A 19523-nucleotide genomic window follows, 5' to 3' on the forward strand; every position below is an offset into this window, starting at 1 on the left:
GTTGGGGAGTTGAAGAGCATACTCGGGCCAGAAATAAAGGTTGGAAAATCGAAATTACGAGAGAGACATGCCAAAAGCATCTTCAGGAAAACAAATAAAGGAGTTAAACGGTTTCAGCATATATATGCGTGAGGTAGTGTTTCGGTTTGTCCATAGAAGGGACATTGCTCACTTTTTGTTTGTGAAAACCGGTGAATTACAGAATTTGTTGGCAATACCCAATGTGCGGTTCTCCATTGGAGATCTCCAACCCATTTTGATACAGGCTGTCTATAGTACCAATTCCAAATAGGATAAAGGGGAGGGGGTTTTGGTAAGACTGTGACCCATGTACAAGATACGGGGGAGGACAAAGAGGGAAAAAGGACTTTTAGGCATTGTATGTTCAGTGTTTTTCGATTATTCCTAGAAAAGGATCGAGATCGGCCAAAATTAATAGCTTCTAGACGAGTAGATCCAGATAAATAAAGGTTTGGGAAAGGTGGGGAAAAGTCAGAGGTGGGTATGGGAGGGGTTTTTTTCCAAACTTTTTGTGAGGCACAATTGGCATGTAGTACCGATTTTAGCACGCTGTCCCCTTTGCGACATGATCTAATGCCAACCTCTGACACAAGAGCAGTGGCACTTAGCCACCTATCATTGGTGACATTCTTCAAGTGGCACACTTTCATTATTGCAGTGTTTATGAACTGCTGAATGAAAGCATTTTCACCTTCATTGCCTTCAAATAAACTGTTGGAAACAGTGGCTCGTTGAAGAACATGGGTTCAGTGTAGGTCGAGGGGTCACATCGGCAGCCGAAAGCTTGCCATGCATTGAGTAGGCTTCGGTGAAAAGCAGGTAACCCAGACAAATCTATCTTGGTTGAGTCCATCAAGAACAACTCTTGTGCAAAGTTCAATTTTCCAGCTTGTCGGAAGATGCAACTGGTGAGTTGTCTCCAGACCAAACAGGGTTCATACAAGAAGCGCCATACTGTTCGCTGCCGGAAAGCCATGATGCGGCACTTGACATTCACAAGTCATTGGCCACCTTCAGCCACTGGTAAGTTCAGGATTTCCGGTCGCAGCCAATGCTTTCCAGACCAGAAGAAACGAGTGATACATTTTTGTATATTGTCCACGATGTCTGTAAGTGGCTGTAGGGCACAACCTTGTACCATAACGTTGAAGTGATCAGACTGTTGATGACTAGTACACTGCCTTGGTAGACAGTTGTCAGAGTAAACTCTTCCATTTAAGTAAAATCAGTTCCATGCGTGCCAACAAACCTTCCCAGTTGTGCCTCACAAAATCGTCCGGACCAAGAAACACTCCCATGAACTTGATCCCATCACTTTTCCAAGACATATTGCCAGGGAGATGACGAGGTAGAGGGAAAGGGGGAGTGGCTATGGGATAGGTAGAGGGTTGGAGCCACAGTACTTCTGTTTTAGCCCAATTTATTCTGGCTGATGATGCTTTACTGAAGAGATCCAAGGTAGTCGTCATCTTAACAATGACGAGTTTAACAATGACGTTATCTGCATGATTTATGCAGACACAGATGTCATCTGCATAGGCGATGCTTTTTACGGGATTAATTCCCATAGTGACACCAGATAAGGATTTACGAAGGGTGTTTAAGAAGGGTTCAAGAGATAAAGTAATCAAAATTCCTGAAAGAGGGCAGCCCTGCCTTACCCCTCTCCCAACCCCAAAAGGGGGTACAAGTTCATTGTTTATTTTTAAAATGGCCACTATGTTTGAATAACATAACTGTATATGTGATAGAAAGCGGGGGCCAAAACCAAAAAAATTTAAAACTTCAAAAAGGCATGTGTGAGAAACACAGTCAAATGCTCTCTCCTGGTCCAAGAAGACCAGGCTACAACTTCCATGATTTATCTCACAAACATCAATTACATCTCGAATAACAGAGATACTATCCTGGATATTACGCCCAAGGACAGAGGAGGTTTGGTCCATGTGTATAATATCCTTTAGTCGAGGTGAAATACGTAAGGCCAAAGCTTTTGAGAGGATTTTATAGTCTGTACACAGCAGGGACACTGGCCTCCACTGTGAGATGAGCAAGGGATTTCCTTTTTTAGGAATCAAAGTAAGCACAGCTCTTCTGCAACTTAGTGGGAGTTCATTCTTCTCCAGGCTCTCTTGGAAGACCAAAAGAAATTCAAGGTCCAATCAGGTCCCAGAATTTTTTGAAGAACTCAGCTGGTAGACCATCCAGCCCAGGTGATTTCCCTCCATTCAGGCTCTTAAGGGTCTGAACAGTTCTTCGAGTGTGAGTGGTGATTCTAAATCCATCTTTTGTCTGGGGGATGGAACACTAATACCATCCACCAAATGAGAAAGCAGTTCTAAATCAACATCTTTTGCCTGGTAAAGTTTAGAGAAGAAAAGTTTTGCGTCGTTCTTAATTTCTACCGGGTTAGTAGTGACCGAGTTATCAGGACGTTTTAAAGCAGTGGTTAGGGAATGAGGTGATTTTGATTCAGTCATTGAAAAACCGGGTTGGGTTATCTAAGAGATAAAGGTGTTGAAAGTGTAATCTCGTTAACGGTCCTTGGGTATGGTTGGTGATTATACCATAGAGAAGAGACTTTTTCTCATGCAGTCTGTTTTGGGGGGGGGGCAGGGTGGGTTTTTAAGCTGCTTTGAATCTGTAGAATTTCTTTCTCCAGTTCCGCTTTTATTCTGCATTCTACTTGTGTATTTAAAGAGCAGAAATGTTGACAGAAATTTCGAATTTGAACCTTTGTGTTGTCCCACCATAACCGCTGGTCTTTAAATTGGGGCTTAACACCTACCAAATTGGACCATACACTTTGAAAGGAACTATTAAAAGAGGGGTCTAATATGGAGATGTTAAGTTTCCAAAAAGAGTGGCGATTTGGAGACGACCCTATTCGGTAGCACGTGGTGATAAGGTGATGGTCTGAGAAACCAGATGGAGAAATTCTCATGGTAGGTGAGGGGTTAATAAGGGGTGAGTTAATGTAAAATCTATCCAGCCGGGTGAGGGCCACCTGATTGTTGGCAACTTTACTCCAAGTAAACTGATGGGTGTTTGGATTTTGTATCCGCCATATGTCTCGAAGACTAAAATCCCTTATTATGTCAGACAGCAGTCTGGCTGATCCGGGGTGAGATTCTTCACCATTCCGATCATGTGCGGGCGAAGGGTGCAATTGAAGTCACCTCCCATTACGATGAAGTTTTGCAAATCGAATTGCCTCATTTGGAGTCGTAACCTTTTGAAGAAACTTCGGCGGTCTGTGCCCTTTGAAGGAGCATAGGCATTTATTAAAGTAAATTCAATATTATTGTCAACAAAATCCAGGGAAGCAAGGTAACCTGGGATTATTTCCTGAAATGAAAGTTGTAGAGGGCAAAAGTGTGGACGAAGCAGAAAAGCAACTCCTGCTGTGCGAGAGTTGGAATCGCTAAAATAGCCAGTCTTTTTCATCATTCTATTCCAAACACTGTGCGATGCTGGAGTAGAGTGGGTTTCTTGTAAAAAAAGCTACATTAAATTTTGTTGTTTAATGAGGTTGAATACTTGGAGCATCTGAAACTGGCTTGCTCCATCATTTATGTTTCGGCTGCTAAGGATCGCCATAGTGATGAAGAGGTGGCAAGCAAAGAAGTGCACGCAGGTCATCATTTCATTTCCATTTTAGCTTTAACAATGTGCTTTTCAAGCCTACTGCACTGTGGTTCGGTGAAATGGTAATCTTAGGTCGACAAATGATACTTTTTGCTGTTTCAATAAAACCATGTAAGTCAGAAAAGTATTCCTTTATATAAATATTCTTTTTCTAAAAGTATGATTTTGGAATTTAAGGATTTGCGATGGTTAGACATTAGGAGTACTACTTGTAGGGAATTCTTCGATGTTATCTGGTCCTCCTTCTGACATATCAGAAGCACTATCTGGAAAATTTTCAATTTCTTATTCACAAACCGTGTTTATACTCTGTAGTATACAGGTATCAGGTTGTTCTGTTTTTGACATGGAGGGGAGGGGTGAGGGAGGCTTTGATTCCACCTTGAGTAATGTTGAGGGGGGAGGGGGAGATGGCGTGAGGGGGGGAGGGTAGTAGTATCAGCATCTGCCTCAGGTTTTTCAGGATGTGGTTTTTTCAGAGCTTTGTCACAACACTCAGTTATGACTTTAGGGGTATTCGATGGAGCAATTTCCACCATTGAGGAGTCCTTGGTGGTTAACTCGTGGCACAATTGGGGGGTTCTGGAGACAGTTTTTAGTTATTTTTCGGTAAGATCCTTACATGGTTCAATTTCCTTTACAGAAGTAGGGATCTTGACTGTGGTTTCCTTAATTTTCTCTGGGAGTAAATCCTCTTCACCTTGATCGACCAACAGGGGGTCCATTTCATCATTTGAGAGTGACTCATACCGATTTTCCATTGATATTGTGTCACATAAGCAAGGAGTTGTTTCACTCACAGCAAAAACATTTTTTTTTCCTTTATGTGGGTTAAGTTCGTTCTGTTCCATTTTTCTTTTCCTTAGTAAGGGAATGGTTGTAAAACCATCCCAAACACTTGAGGTACTGTCTTCTGTATCCTTAGGTTCTGATATTTCGTTCTCTGAGACTGTAACAGGGTCGTCGGTGCTAACAGGTGGGGCCATATTAGATGGAGAAATAGTATCCTCAGCTGTTGGGGATGCAGTTTTCGGGCAGAAACGTTTTAAATGGCCCAAACCATTGCAGTTAAAACATTTCAGTGTTTCCGTCGACACGTACACCTGGTACTCGTGTCCATCTATGCGAAATTTAAAGACCACATTAAGCACTTTATCGACGTTAGACAAGGGAAGCACAATGTACGCCTGTCGCCTGAAAGACATCACGTGTCTAGCCTGCTCGTTCCGGCATCGCAAAGGTAACATTGTAATATGAGAGACTACAGTCCCCAATCAAGATAATTCTTTTAACAGTGCTTCATTCATGATGAAAGGTGGGACATTACTGAGTACAATTTTGGTACCAGTTGTGGTGAGAGGGGAGGCTAAGATGAAATTACCATTTTCAGTTGATATTCCAGTTGAGACGAGGTCATATACTAAAAGTTTGGCTGATACAAAAACAACTACTCGTTTCTTCATGCGAGAAGCTGCGCGGACTTTTTCAAACCCAACCATATTACCAATGGCAGAAACAATGTCCTCTACACTGACCTCGTTAAGAGGAATGCACATGATGCCATGTTTCCGTGTTAAGGCCTCAGAGGCCGCGTAGTGGGAACGAGTCAACATTCTTTGATTTCATTGAATAAAAGTAAGGGGAGGGGTGAGGGAGGGAATGAGGGGAAGGGTCATATAAGCAGTCAGACGTATGTTTCTCAGAAACAAAAAAACACACCCGTAATACAGGTAAACAGGAACGCACTCGATAACGCAGTAGGCTACCGGCTCAAAGCTTACCTATACCACAAGCTGGGGGCTCTCTGTCTCTCTCTCATCTCAAAGAAGAAAGGGGAAAGGTAAGGGAACGAAAAATATATACACAAAAAACCGTTATGAACCACGCAGGGAAAAAGGGTGAGGGGGGAGTAACGAACTCAACTGGGAGGGTGAGTGCGGGTGGGGGTGGGGAAGGAAGGGGACGGGGAACAGGGAAAGGAAGGGGACGGGGACAAATAGTAAAAGCAGGCCCAAATATCAGGAAGTCCTGAACAGGCCTGCAAAACACTTACTGTGTTCTCCCTCTTTCACTTTCCTGTCTCAACAAAGAAAGGAAACACAGGAGAAAAACTCACAACCACAAATAAGGATACAAAGGGAGCGAAAAGGGGAAAGGAAAAACACCAACACGACACAGTACTCACAGCTATACTCGCAGAGCCGCCATGATGCCACACCCTCGAATAACTCACCAACAACCAGCAGGGGGAGACAGAGACACAAAGAGAGAGAGAGGGAGAGAGAAGGGGTAGGAGAGAGGAGAGAGGAGAGAGGAGAGAGGAGAGAGGAGAGAGGAGAGAGGAGAGAGGAGAGAGGGGGAGGAGAGAGGGGGAGGAGAGAGGGGAGGAGAGAGAGAGAGAGAGAGGAGAGAGAGGAGAGAGAGAGAGAGAGAGGAGAGAGAGGAGAGAGAGGAGAGAGAGGAGAGAGAGGAGAGAGAGGAGAGAGAGGAGAGAGAGGAGAGAGAGGAGAGAGAGGGGAGAGAGGGGAGAGGGGAGAGGGGAGAGAGGGGAGAGAGGAGAGAGGAGAGAGGAGAGAGGAGAGAGGAGAGAGGAGAGAGAGGAGAGAGGAGAGAGGAGAGAGGAGAGAGGAGAGAGATAAGGGAGGAGAGAGTGAGGAGGGGGATTCTGCCAAATGTGATGCCCAATTTCACGTCCATCCAAGAGATGGCACACACATTGATGGATCACCCTGCATGTGAAACACTGGTTTGACAATTAGTTTATGGCTGTGTCAGGATTCAAACCCAAGCTCGACAGCTTAGAGTGAGCACGTGCACCTCCATTAATATATTTCAATTAATATTTTACAAAGAAAGGAGATCGCACAAAAGGATGAAATAAACAAACTGCGTTTATAATTGCCGAAAAAAAATGGCCCTGTGGACTGTATCACCATGGGTTTGCAAAAGTAGCTTCGATCTCACTGCTTCATTGTTTTTGTTGCACTCCATGAAGTTCCACTTTCTGCACATTCCCATCGATGGCAGGTAACCCATATTTCACAGGTTTGACCCGTTTTCTTTCTGAAAACCCGAAGACCCTTGTTAGTGTGGTCAAAACCCGTATTGGATGGAAATTACGATCAATAATAAAATCCTAATGTTTCGCTTCCATTGCACTTACAAGGATTGACACACAGACTGATAGCCTGTAGCGACCTGCAGTCGATATGCAAGGTATCACTCCAGTCAGTCTAGTGTGTATTCATTTGGCTGTGTGACGTCATGAGCTTTCCCTCATCGAAGGCCATGTCGACGTCCTCCAGCATTCGGCGTACAGTATCACCCCACTTCTGATCACATCCATCATATTGCAATCAGCATGAATCATTCGACCCGTGCTTTCAAATTCGCTCTTCCACTTCTTGATGATACATTTGTCAGACCTTTTCGAGTATTTTAAATGGTTTTCATTCATACAAGGAGTCTACAAATTTCCAAATTAAAACTAGTAAAAAATAATGAAATAGGATCAATGATACCATCGAATGACAAAGACCGACTGAGCTACAGGCTTGAGTGCAGCGTAGTATCCCATCCTATTTCATTGGATGGAGGGGAGTATTCCGTTTTATTGATGTTTATTCCAGTTCGAATTTGGAAGGGTAATTTGTAGCATGAAATATCGTTTATGTTGTTTATTATGTCGCCTGTGCCTGCTGGTTGCATCATTTTTCTGGAAGCGTGATTGTGCCGCTGATGCAGTGCCCCCGTTTCCAGTAAGCTTGCAATCGTTTTGCCGACCTCGATGTTACTGACCACGGAAGGATGACAGGATGAGTCAACCCACCTGGGGGGTATTTCAACGGAACGACAAGGGCTCAAACTCAAGATCCTAAGATCATAAGCCAGCAACTTTCAACGTAAAACCAACACCAGCCTTGTATGGTTGATGAGAAGAGCAGACGAGGAGCCACGATTTGGCCTTCTGTTTACAGTGGTTCAGCACACACTTGTCCTGCCTCACAGTAATGCCAAAGAGGAAAGTACCTTCTCACAAGTTCGCAAGAACAAGATCGATTGCCGAGGGTGCTTGTCAAATAAGGTCACCTGCTCTCCTCGCATGCAAAGCCAACTCCTTCTGCAAAACCCTGGGTCATAAGTTTGATCCACCAAGATATCTCATCAGAAAGACCAAGACAAGCCGGTAGGCGACATGGGTGGTCGCTAGACTAAGGCGAATTTGAAATATGTCGATAAGAGAACACATCAGATGGCATTTTTGCCGTTCGTTGTTCCATATAGGAACATGACGAGCAACTGTCCATTCATCATTTGTGTTCGATTCCCTAACCCTACGTTAGGGAATCCCAACGCGAATGTTGGTGTGAAAGCAAATAGTAATTTAATTGCATACTAGTCATACAGTTTTTGACGGATCGGGCTGAAAATTTTTGACAAATAGGTTGATTATAGTGCGCATAAAAACGCAGTTTTGTAAGCCAATTTTTGATTTTCGAAAAAAAAAAAATTTTCGGATTTTTTCAAAAAAATTCAAAGTCCCGTTGCTAGGCAACGGTGGCGTCCATAGCAACGGTGCTCAAAAGCATACAACTAGATCCTGGTATGAATCTACCAGTTAAGTTTCATCAAAATCGGTTGACTCCTCTGGCCTCCAGAGCTGTCCATTACATACAAACAAACAGACAGACATACAGACAGACGGAAAACCTGAGACTAAGGGTAGTCTAGCGACCACCCAACAGCCTGTGGTGAATACAATGCAGAGCACTGCAGTCACATGAAGTGATTCGTCCATTAGGTTTTGCCATATCAGTTTGATTGATCTCTGCTCAATCGTTATATGCTTCACGATCGTTGAGATGAGTCCATACTTGGACTGTAACGGTAAGTAAGCATTTGAGATTAGTTCTGAACATCTGTAACACCACCTCGTAAATAAACGATTATCGAAGTACTCTGGTGTAATTTGTGTCACTGACAACATCTGGAATGGCGTTTTTACCACGTTTGGTAAAAAAATAAATTAATTAAATAAAAACTCGCTTTGGATTCCTACCAATCCGTTTTTCCTCACCTCCAACATGCCATGTTTGCATTCCTTCAGCTTTTCTTCATTCAATATAATTGTCCGAACAGTAGAAAAAGTTAAGTTTAATGCTTTCCTTAAATAAATACACTAAGCTATTAAAAAAAAAAATTGTTATTTATTAAAATTTTCAGATTTCACTCCAGCTTTCAATATTTATTTAGTCCACGAGATCCAATTCCCAAATCTGATAAAAAAATATTTTGATAATATACTTTAACTGGTCTGTGAGGAGATCGTGTTTCCAAAGCAAAGCATGATAAAATAGGCAGAATCAAAATGGCGGCTAAGACCCCTGCGAGGCGAACTTGCACTGACCAAGGAGTTTCATGGAGTAAGCCGTCAATTATCTTCAAAAGGGGTGTTTAAATGTACCCAAACACCCAATTTTCATTCATGCACTTCCTTGGTGATTCCTTGGTACGCATGCAAAGTCCCCCCTCCCCCCAACACACACACACACACACAGACACACACACACACACACACACACACACACACACACACACACACACACACTGACATTTATTCATATAGAAAGCAGAGTACTCACCCCCAATCTGGGGTGGGTCGAGTTTGCACATCACTTGCTGAAAAAGTATGGTCTGTAATTTGCAAGAATACTGGAGATGTTTGTGTGGTGTGCACTTAAAAGGTTCTAGAATCTAGATGGTCTAAAGACTATGCTCCAATCATAGTTAGTGTTTAAGGGGTCGAAATGATCTAACCTCTCAAACATGTAAAAAGGGTATAAAAAGGTCCAAGTGGTCTGAAGCTCAAAATTGTCAAGGGTCCAAGCTGTCTAATCTCTCTGATGGGTGCAAGGGTATAAATGGTGTTAAGGTCGAAGGGGTCTAAAGGGACTTAAGGGTTGTAAAAGTCGAAATGTTCTCGGGGTCTTTGTGGTTTTGAGGGTCTTATGGGTCTTCTTGGTCTTAAAGGGTCTTCAGGGTTTAAAAGCGGCTGAGGGGCCTTAAGGATCTTAAAGGGTCTTAGTTGTCTTTTGGGCTTGTAGGTCTTAGAGATATTTTGGTACCTTAAAGATCTTTCAGGGTCTTAAAAGTACTGGGTTCTTAAGGGGTCATCAAAGGTCTAAGGTGTCTCAACAGTCGAAAGGGTCAAAAAGTTTTAATAGGTACATTCCAATAGAACGTAATGAAAAGACATACATGTAGTCAGGGTGCAACTGACTTTCAAACAGTACGTAATTAACATATTGTCACACGGTTTTATAGACAGCTTCATGGATGGACAGTATCTTCAGGGTTTTAAAAGATGTTTTGAGGTCTTATGGGTCTTTGGTGTCTTTGGGGTGTGAAGAGTTTTAGGGGTCTTCATGGTCTTAAAGGGTCTTAGGAGTCTTTTGGGTCTAAATGGTCGTGAGGGTCTTTGGGGTCTTTAAAGGGTGAGGTGGTAGAATAAATACCCCTGGGACAATCCCCGAGTCGGACTTGGATTGTTTACCATATGTGGTGGTTGTTAACTCAGTGTCTGCAAAAAACGCGAACATACATAGATACAAACAGAGATGACAAATTTAATTTATTAGATGTAATATTTAATGTTCCTTTCATTTACAGTTGTGAAAGAACAAAGTTTGAATGTCTTGAATATTTAAGTGCAGTTAATAAACGATAAAATGGTGACTTCACCAAGAAGAAAGAAAGCAAACCAATTACAAAAGGCCAACAATGAGTAGTTTAAAGTTTTTATCACTACACCACACTGTTGTCTTGAGAAGAAAAAAAAAAGATTTAATGTAAAACCTATTATTCCCATTTTGTAAATATTATACCTGTTTCATTGGAATACTCTCCGGGAGTGCAAGTAATGCAATCAAAGCAACAGACTGGCTCTCCTCTTTGAGGAAACTTTCGTGTTCCCATTGGGCAAGTATCACTACAAACTGAACGTGGAACCTGAAAAACAGTACAGATGAAAATGCAGGAAAAAAAGCACAATCACAAAAAAACGCACCTGTTCGAAGTTTACATTATAAATGTAATTGAAACTGAGCTGGAATGCTTCTTGGAATGCTTTTGATGTTTATTCTGCCAGTAAGAATTTAAAGATAATGTTAACTAATCCCATCCATCCATCTATTGGGACCATACTCTGTGCAGAGCATTGGTGCTGCCTCAGCAGTTTCCTTGCCGATTGGGCAATATCCTGGATAGGTCACCACTCCAACACAGGATACCAGCAAGCTGCCACTCATTTTGCCAACCTCAGAAGGATGACTGGCAGAGTTATCCACACCTGGTATTAATTGAACAGCCAAGTGGGATTTGAATTCAGGATCCCAGGCTCCCAAGCCTACCACCCTTACCATTAAGCCAACACCAGACATACTAATCTCATAAAGGGCAAGTAAACAGGTTGGATGAGTGGTAGTTTTCCCCCAAGCACCTTGCAGCAAATGCTGTTGTGGCAAAGGAGTGGTTCATGGTCACTATTCCAGTAAATAGGTGCTGGTTGCATGTACTATCAGCTCATCACCATTGAGGAGCTGACCATGCTGATGAATTTTAATGATACCCAAATGTTGATTGTATGACCTTTGATTCTGTCCACATAGACTGGGATGTATATGTTTATTTGACCATGTGCTTTGGCCTTTAGGCGAAAATGCATGCATACATTAGTTTCACAAGCTTTAGTGGACTATTTACTTTTGCTTTATGTGTATTCATTTGGTGCAAGACAGGTTATTAGTATTTGCACTTGGTTGTCAATTTTCGCCACCAAAAATAAAGGGATGAGTGATTTGTATAATAAATGAAGGTTTTGTAGTAACATCAACAAACACCGACTGCAGGCAACAATTGCTGAATCACAAAAAACAGTAATAATTCCCATTATTACAACACAGCCCACTGATGAGTCCTTCGAATGTGACATTCAATAAAACCAAAAACGTTGCACACAGAGAAGTGCTTTGACATAAAAATGATACATTTTTTTTTGCAATCAATGCTGCAACGGGTTGTATAGTTACATATAAACATGTACACACACACATATATATATATATATATATATATATATATATATATATATATATATATATATATATATATATATATATATATATATATATATATGTTTATATAGTTGCGAATCTGGAAGCCATGAGCACATAGACATTCAGGTTCCTATAGCTTAGTTATTTCGATAAGTACATGTTTTATAGATAGCTTCCATCCCCTCCTCTAATTGGTGAATTAATGTAAATGCGCTGTGAAGTGATTTTAATAGTCAGGTTTTCTTTTATTTAACAAGAACAACAACAACGATAACAACGACATCTTCACTTCCATCTTGATGCCATGACGCTCGCGGAATTCTTCGCACACTCACCAGCAGGCGCGCGTGGGTGGAGTCTAGAATCTAGATCTCTCGGAGAGAATTGCAAAAGTAATGTGAAGTGCACGTATTGGAGTCACCCACAAACCGCTACGTACGATTCTGGGTGTTTTAACCAAATTGAAAGATGTAATAGTGGATAGTGAAAAGTCAGGTGTGGTAGAGAGCACTGAGTGCAAGGACTGTTGGGAGGCGTATATCAGAGAAATGGGGAGAAACCTCCATACACTGCTGCATGAGCACAAAAGGGTGATGCAATTGGGTACAACAGATATGAGTCAACAATTGCACAGCACCACACACAAACTGGGCTTCAACTGGACCTAGGAGAAGCCTGCGTACTGGATGTCACGCCCAACAAACACCGACGATTAATGCTCAAAGCCTGGCATGTTAAAAAACAGAGAGGTGGTCTAACAAATAAAGCCATTGATCTCCCTTTACAATACAACCCATTGCTTAAAGCATCCATAAGAGGCTGGTGCAAAAGCGAGGAATCAGGTAGGTTCAACAATTGCTTTGGAATGCATACAGTCATACACCCCAATAAATCATCACGCCACTGCAATGCACTGCAACAAACACTGCAAACACGCCATCTTGCAAAAACACACACTTACACCTTTCACAGGTACATGCATAATAAGTGCAGAAACTGAATCCACCCACACCTACATCCCGATATATATATATATATATATATATATATATATATATATATATATATATATATATATATATATATATATATATATATATATATATATATATATATATATATATATATATATATATGAAAGGCGATGCTCACCTAAACACACTGCTTCTCAAAGTTGTGGTACGTGGACCGGTGCCGGTACGCGAGTCATTGACTGCCGGTCCACGGCGAGTTTCCAGTTTCACATTATCATAATATATAACATGTAATGTATAAAATGAAAATGTATAAAATCTTGAAAAATAATATATTTAAGCCGACAAATTCAAAATACGAGAGAGAGAGAAGTCTGTCAACGTTGGAAGTTTTACCAGAACCGAACGTGAAGGTAATATAATGTGAATTTCAGTGGAGTTACCAGGTGGTGCTCTTTTGTTTTGCCAAAATGGGTGTCATTATAATTGTACAGTTGTAACGAAAGTTTTAAAATATTGCTATTGTTTCTTTATATTATAGAAAAACTGCTTAATATAAACTCCTAATACCAACAGTAGTTAAGTTATTCATGTGTTACGGTTCTTTGAACCATAAGCATCCAAACATACAGTTGTCACAAAGTCAGTTTATGCCATTAAGTATATGTGTAGACAGATCCCTTCCTTGTGTTTGGTGGGAAAATTAAAGTGGTGCGTTGTGATGTTTTTTAGTTTGGGTAATAAATCTTTATATCCCATCCCCCATCACGATCCACTGTCCACCTGCCTCTCTGGAGCCTCGTGTTTCCGAGGCAAAATCTTGCAGCAGTTCCAGTTCCTCGGCGTCCCCAAACGTTCCAATTTCTTCTTGGCTGTACCACCGTTCACTTTCTTCAAACACTTGTGGAGCCAGCGGGCTTTCCCAGCCTGGCCGAGATTCCACCCAGAAAGGGGCAGACCCATGAAAGACCTGTCCGATCGGGACTCTTGGTATTTCATTATAATTTTGCGTGCATTAACTGTGGGACTCAGGTAAAGCTTGGAAAATAATATAGGTTTAATGGAAATATTGATTTTTGAAGCAATTATCACTAGAGGTTGTTTAATTATCTTTTGTTTAGAATTGTATTGTATTGTTCATTTTTTATATTCTATTTGCACTGATTCTACTATATACAGTTCAAATATTAGCTCAAATATTACAAATAAGCATTATTTCAGTCCATATTCCAGGGTTATGGAATTTATATTAATTATTTTTATCTCTAATTTACAGACGGTGAATCGAGGCCCAATGGATATGTTTATCAAGCCGAGAAATCCGGATGCTGACCACACAAGTAATTCTGAATCAGATGACGGTGATGTAAATGAAGCTGAAGTATTGCCGACAAAAATAATTCATACTAGCTTTACTCGGAAATATGACACGTCATACATTCAATTCGGTTTTGCAGCCACGAATGATGGGGGAGTGCCATAATCGCAATGAGTTATTTGTGGAGATGTGTTGGCTAACGACTCAATGAAGCCATCAAACCTCAAGAGGCATTTAAATACAAAACATAAAGAAATGATTTCAAAGTCGAAAACGTTCTTTGAAAGAAAGCATGTTGATTTAAAAAACCATCAGAAACAGATCTTTGAACTGTCACACATAAATAGGTGTGCTTTGCGGGCTTCATATAAAGTAGCACTACGAGTTGCTCAGGCTAAAAAGCCATACACAATCGGTGAGACACGAGTGATAGGCTGTATTAAAGATGTCTGCATGGAAATGCTGGGTGAGGCGGCTGCAAGGAAAGTGGCTCAGGTGCCACTTTCAAATGACACTATAGCTCGATGAATTCACGATCTGGCTCAGGATATGGAAGATCAACTCATTGGACAGATTAAGTTAGCCATGTACTTTTCTTTGCAGTTTGATGAATGTGCAGATGTTGCTAATATGGCAATTCTGATGGTGTATGTGCGCTTTGAACATGAGGGTGATTTGAAGGAAGAGTTTTTTTTCTCTGCTTCACGACCAACAAAAACAACTAGTTCTGAAGTGTTCAAGACTGTGAGTGACTACATCGTTAACAAATGTGGGTTGGATATGAAGTTTTACAGAGGCGTATGCTCAGATGGTGCTGCCGCAATGATAGGATGGCATTCAGGAGTGGTTACTCAGATCAAGGCGCTTGCCCCAGCATGCAAGTCAATGCACTGCTTCCTTCACCGAGAAAGTCTTGCAACAAAAAATAAGGTCAACATAACTAAACAGTGTGCTCAGCGAGGTTGTAAAAATTGTGAATTCTGTAAAGGCAAATGCTCTAAATTCGAGACTATTCACTGCATTATGTGATGATATGGGAGCTGATCATGCCGATGTACGTTGGCTATCAAGGAGAAAAGTCCTGTCAAGAGTATTTGAACTACGAAACGAAATGGCCGAGTTTCTTCAGGACAAAAAAAACAAACTGGTCACAATTGTTCTGAGATGTGAATTGGCTCGCCAAGCTGGCTTATTTGGCTGATATATTTGTCATCTTTAATGATCTCAACACCTTGCAGGGAAGGATGGCTTCGTGTTTTACAATGGCAGACAAGATCGACGGACAAAAACGAAAGCTAGAAGCATGGAAGAGTCGAGTGTCAAGAGATTGTTATGATATGTTTCACCAATTAGCAGCAGTCATCACTGATGCAAAAGAAGACCTCAATGGTACATCTCAAAGAAATGTCATCAGAGAACACTTGACGAATTTGGCAGAAAGTTTTCAGCATTACTCTCCAGAAGAAGAAAATCCACGGAAAGGGAATGAATGGATCCGAAATCCGTTTATGTCATTGAGAGATGACTTAGGTGTCACTATGGAGGATAAATTGTTGGAGCTCTCTGATGACGAGGGATTGAAGAGGAGTTTCGAAACTACAACAGCACTTGCTTCTTTTTAGATTAAAGTGAAAGCAGAATATCCTGAGCTTACTGAAATTGCTCTGAAAACTCTTCTCCCATTTCCTTCAACCTCCCTCTGCGAGACTGGCTTCTCAACCATGAGCATCATTAAGACAAAGTACAGGAATAGTGTGGATATTCATTCTCCATTGCGCATGGCACTGTCCTCAATTGAACCACGATTGGATAAGCTGACAAAGAAGAAGCAGGCTCACCTTTCACATTAGTAAAAGTTAAGGATTTAACATCCCTATATCATCAATTTCCTATTTTAACATTACGACATTTTCAAAGTTGTCTTCAATGTAATGTTCCCAATTTCCTTTCAATTTTTCTTTTAATGTCTTTATTCACTGGAGTTTAAGATAACTAAAATATATAATTTTTTCAACCTACCATATTCATTATAATTTTTCATTTTATTACTTATATACCGGTATACATATGTTTATAATAACTATGTTTGAAGGCTTTGATAGTTTGATTTTTTTTATATTTTTTATAATATTGTAATGCTGTATTACTCGTTCACAAAATACATATACATATATATATATATATATATATATATATATATATATATATATATATATATATATATAAAAGGTGTCAACTTTGATTATATTCATTATATTTTTATATTATTCTGGTATAAATTATTATTACTACAGATGTTCAAACAATATTTTCTCGGATCATAAACAAATAATAATATGGCACAAATATGGTACCAGTCCCTGGCACATTGGAAAAAAAACTGCCGGTCCGCCACATCAGATAGTTTGGGAAGCACTGCCTTAACAGACAAGAGGTATTCTGATGGCAAAAGGACGAATGTGGTCATCATTGGTTAGATATTTATCGGTATACCATCCTGATTAGATCAGAAAGCCCAAAATCTGGATCTGTGGTTCTGTTTGATGTTTAACTGATGATGATCATAAAATCTTTGTCTCTTTGACAGAGTCACTGAGTCGAAACCTCTGTGTTGGAGGTGACTCTTTGGTGTGGATTGTTGTCCAATGGGGATCAGCAAAGTGTTTGTCACATTTCTCATGTTTTGATATATATTCCAAGTTTGGAAGACGTATTATGTATTACAAAGTATAAATATAAAAATAAATGCAGTCACATTCATTAGTAGAATGTACTTACTTCTTTTTGTTGCCCTTTCCAAATGATGGCGTTGTTGTCGATGAAAAACTCTTTACTTTGAGATCGAGATGACTTAAAATATCCAACAACATGAACATCCATGTGATTATCTTCATTCAATTGCCAGTTGAGAATTTCTAAATTGACGGGAAGATCACCATTTTCATCAAAATAGAATAATGTAGCCATACTTGTTGTGAACATCACCTTTTGTAAGTAAAATAGAAGCTAAAAATGGTGAAAAAACATCAGTTAGTGTTGGGCTTATCTACAGAACATGATCTTTGATTGGAAAGTTTTTGGATCACAAGAAAATGTATCAGAAAACAGGATGGAGCAATGATGGTGTTACCAAAAATATAATAAATCGCATTCTGTTCTCACACCATTGTTTCTCCTGCAGGCAATCCTGTACGGTAAAAAGGGGTACTGAAATTGGCTCATTAGACCATCACCTCTTGTTTTTCTTCCTCCATCTTCGGTTCAAAGAGAGGTCTGAGGGACAAGCAGATTGGGTTTTGATATAATATTTTGAGACAGATTCTGTGATGGCTCACAATTGCAGTATTGAGATAGCCAACAGATTCACAGTACCCAGATATTATGAGGATCCTGAGACAGACTGGACTAACTTCAAATATAATGTCAGTTCTTTCACAAAAAGATTGTTTAAAAAATCTCGCTGTGCAAAGAAAACCTGGATTTCTGAGTTTACCCTCACTAAAAATGAAGAAAGATGGTAAGCCAGATACATTTGAAACTAGAAGGCTGCCACAAGTATGAGACTATGCACTTCACTAAGATATCACGAACGCTTTGGAGCAAAAAGCTAGATCATAGCTGCTGCAGCGACTTCGCATGACAAACACACCGACTTCGCATGACAAACACACCATCTATAAAGAACTCCTTTCCTGCCATATCCACACTAAGGATCGGTCCGTTAGAATGACAATGGATCAAAACTCATGGACATAGAGGAATTTTGAACAGATGGCAGCAGCACGTCTCCCATCTCCAAACCAGCTCACGTGCTGAAGATGACCCCATACTCTATGCCTCTTCCAGTAAAACCTAGAGTGATCCAACCTGCAACTTACTCCTTGTGATCCCCTCTGAAGTCCAGGCTGCCCTCCAGAAACTAAATAATTGGGCGATGCCTTGGAATTGTGTAATCATTGCATTATGGAGCTGCCTTGGTGAAATGGCTACCTACATGGTCATTGCAGTTGGATCACAAAGTCCATATCCACAGACTGAGGAAGAAGAATAATAGTTCCATTCTAGATTATTCCTCTTCTCTCGTCTGTGGGTATGGAATTAAGCAGCAATCACCATTGAATCACAGTCCTTTATTTTTCTGTCAAAGTGTTTGCACAATTTTTCCTCTCTCAAAGTTGACCTGTGCAACAGAGCTGTCCACGTCCTCAGAAAGCAGGATTTTGCCATGCTAGAAGTACAACTAAGCAGAATTTTATGATTTGACAACTGATTGAGAGAGCGCAATGGAATTAAATCCGTGTGCTGACATTGCCTTTATTGATTTCAAAAGCAAAACTCGTATGGATGTGCATCAACTGCACAAAGACAAAATTGATAGCTGCAACTCCAAACAACACTAACCAACCCATATTGACATCTTCAGCTATGCTGTGCAGTTTGTTGATCAGTTGATTATTTCATATCAGTCATTGACAAGTCTCACATTAAAAACAGTGGTTTCTGGAAATCACCTGTGTGGTCCGTTGACTCAAGTGTCACTATCAAAACTCTATAAAGATTAAGATATACCATGCTCTAGTGATTTTTCTTCCACTGTATGGAAAGGAAACATGGACCACTGCCACTGCTGATCTCCATCGACTGGACACATTTTATATTGATTGTCTTCAATGCCTAGGAACTCCCAGATGGTTCCAGCACACCACCAGTCTTCAGTTCCAGCAAAGCACCAAACAGCCACTTGCATACTCTCTTCCACACCAATGACATTTGTGGATGTATGGATATCCCACATACATGCCGCTTCATCTGCCATCCCACTACGTATACAGTTTTACCCAACCATAGCTTCATGGCATACCCTCAGGGAAGCAACTGGATGATGTGGATGGATGCAATTAGACAAAATTAAAATGCCACAAACTTAGACACAATTGTGGCTACCCACCATGTGAAGAACCAGAAGAGATGGCACAATATTATCCACGGAGTGCCAATGCTGGACTTCAAGATAGGCCCTTCAGTCAAGTCCTCCATCAGTGTTTACGTTTTTGTTCCATTCTTGTTTTATCGACAGCTTTTCCTTCCTTTTCTTTCAGCCCCCTTTTTGCTGTGTTTGAGCTAGTATCCAGCTTGTTCACTCTCTGTGTCCTCCACCCCCTTCCTTTGCTCTCTCCTTCTTCCTTTCAGACATTCTTCTTCCAGGTCATTGTTCCTTCCCTCTCCACTGCAAATGCCATGTCTTCCTCCTTTCCATTATTTCCATCCAAAAGAACAATCAGCTTTGTCTCACGGGAATGGTCAATTAGGTACTACCTCTTGGTGGCAAGGTTTATTGTGATACATTTTTCTTCAGAATGACTATTTGCAGAACACAACACACCAAAAATGACATCATCAATGACATCAAATTGAGATGATTCCATGGAAGGAATAATCAGAAGTTAG

General features: G+C 40.7%; 1 protein-coding gene across 1 annotated transcript in view; it reads right to left on the reverse strand.

Moving 5' to 3' along the window:
- The window catches only part of LOC147034844 (extracellular calcium-sensing receptor-like), a 47870-nt gene that overhangs the window by 27669 nt on the left and 678 nt on the right, over positions 1–19523 (reverse strand). The window contains exons 2-3 of the mRNA XM_085890615.1: positions 16854–17081; positions 10554–10677 (exon numbers count right to left, since the gene is read on the reverse strand). Of these exons, the coding sequence (XP_085746741.1) occupies positions 10554–10677; positions 16854–17081 (352 nt within the window). The remainder of the gene's footprint in view (positions 1–10553; positions 10678–16853; positions 17082–19523) is intronic.

The sequence above is a fragment of the Eptatretus burgeri genome, chromosome 1, assembly GCF_056783735.1.
Source record: "Eptatretus burgeri isolate ZD-2024b chromosome 1, Ebu_testis_v1, whole genome shotgun sequence".
Classification (NCBI taxonomy): domain Eukaryota; kingdom Metazoa; phylum Chordata; class Myxini; order Myxiniformes; family Myxinidae; genus Eptatretus; species Eptatretus burgeri.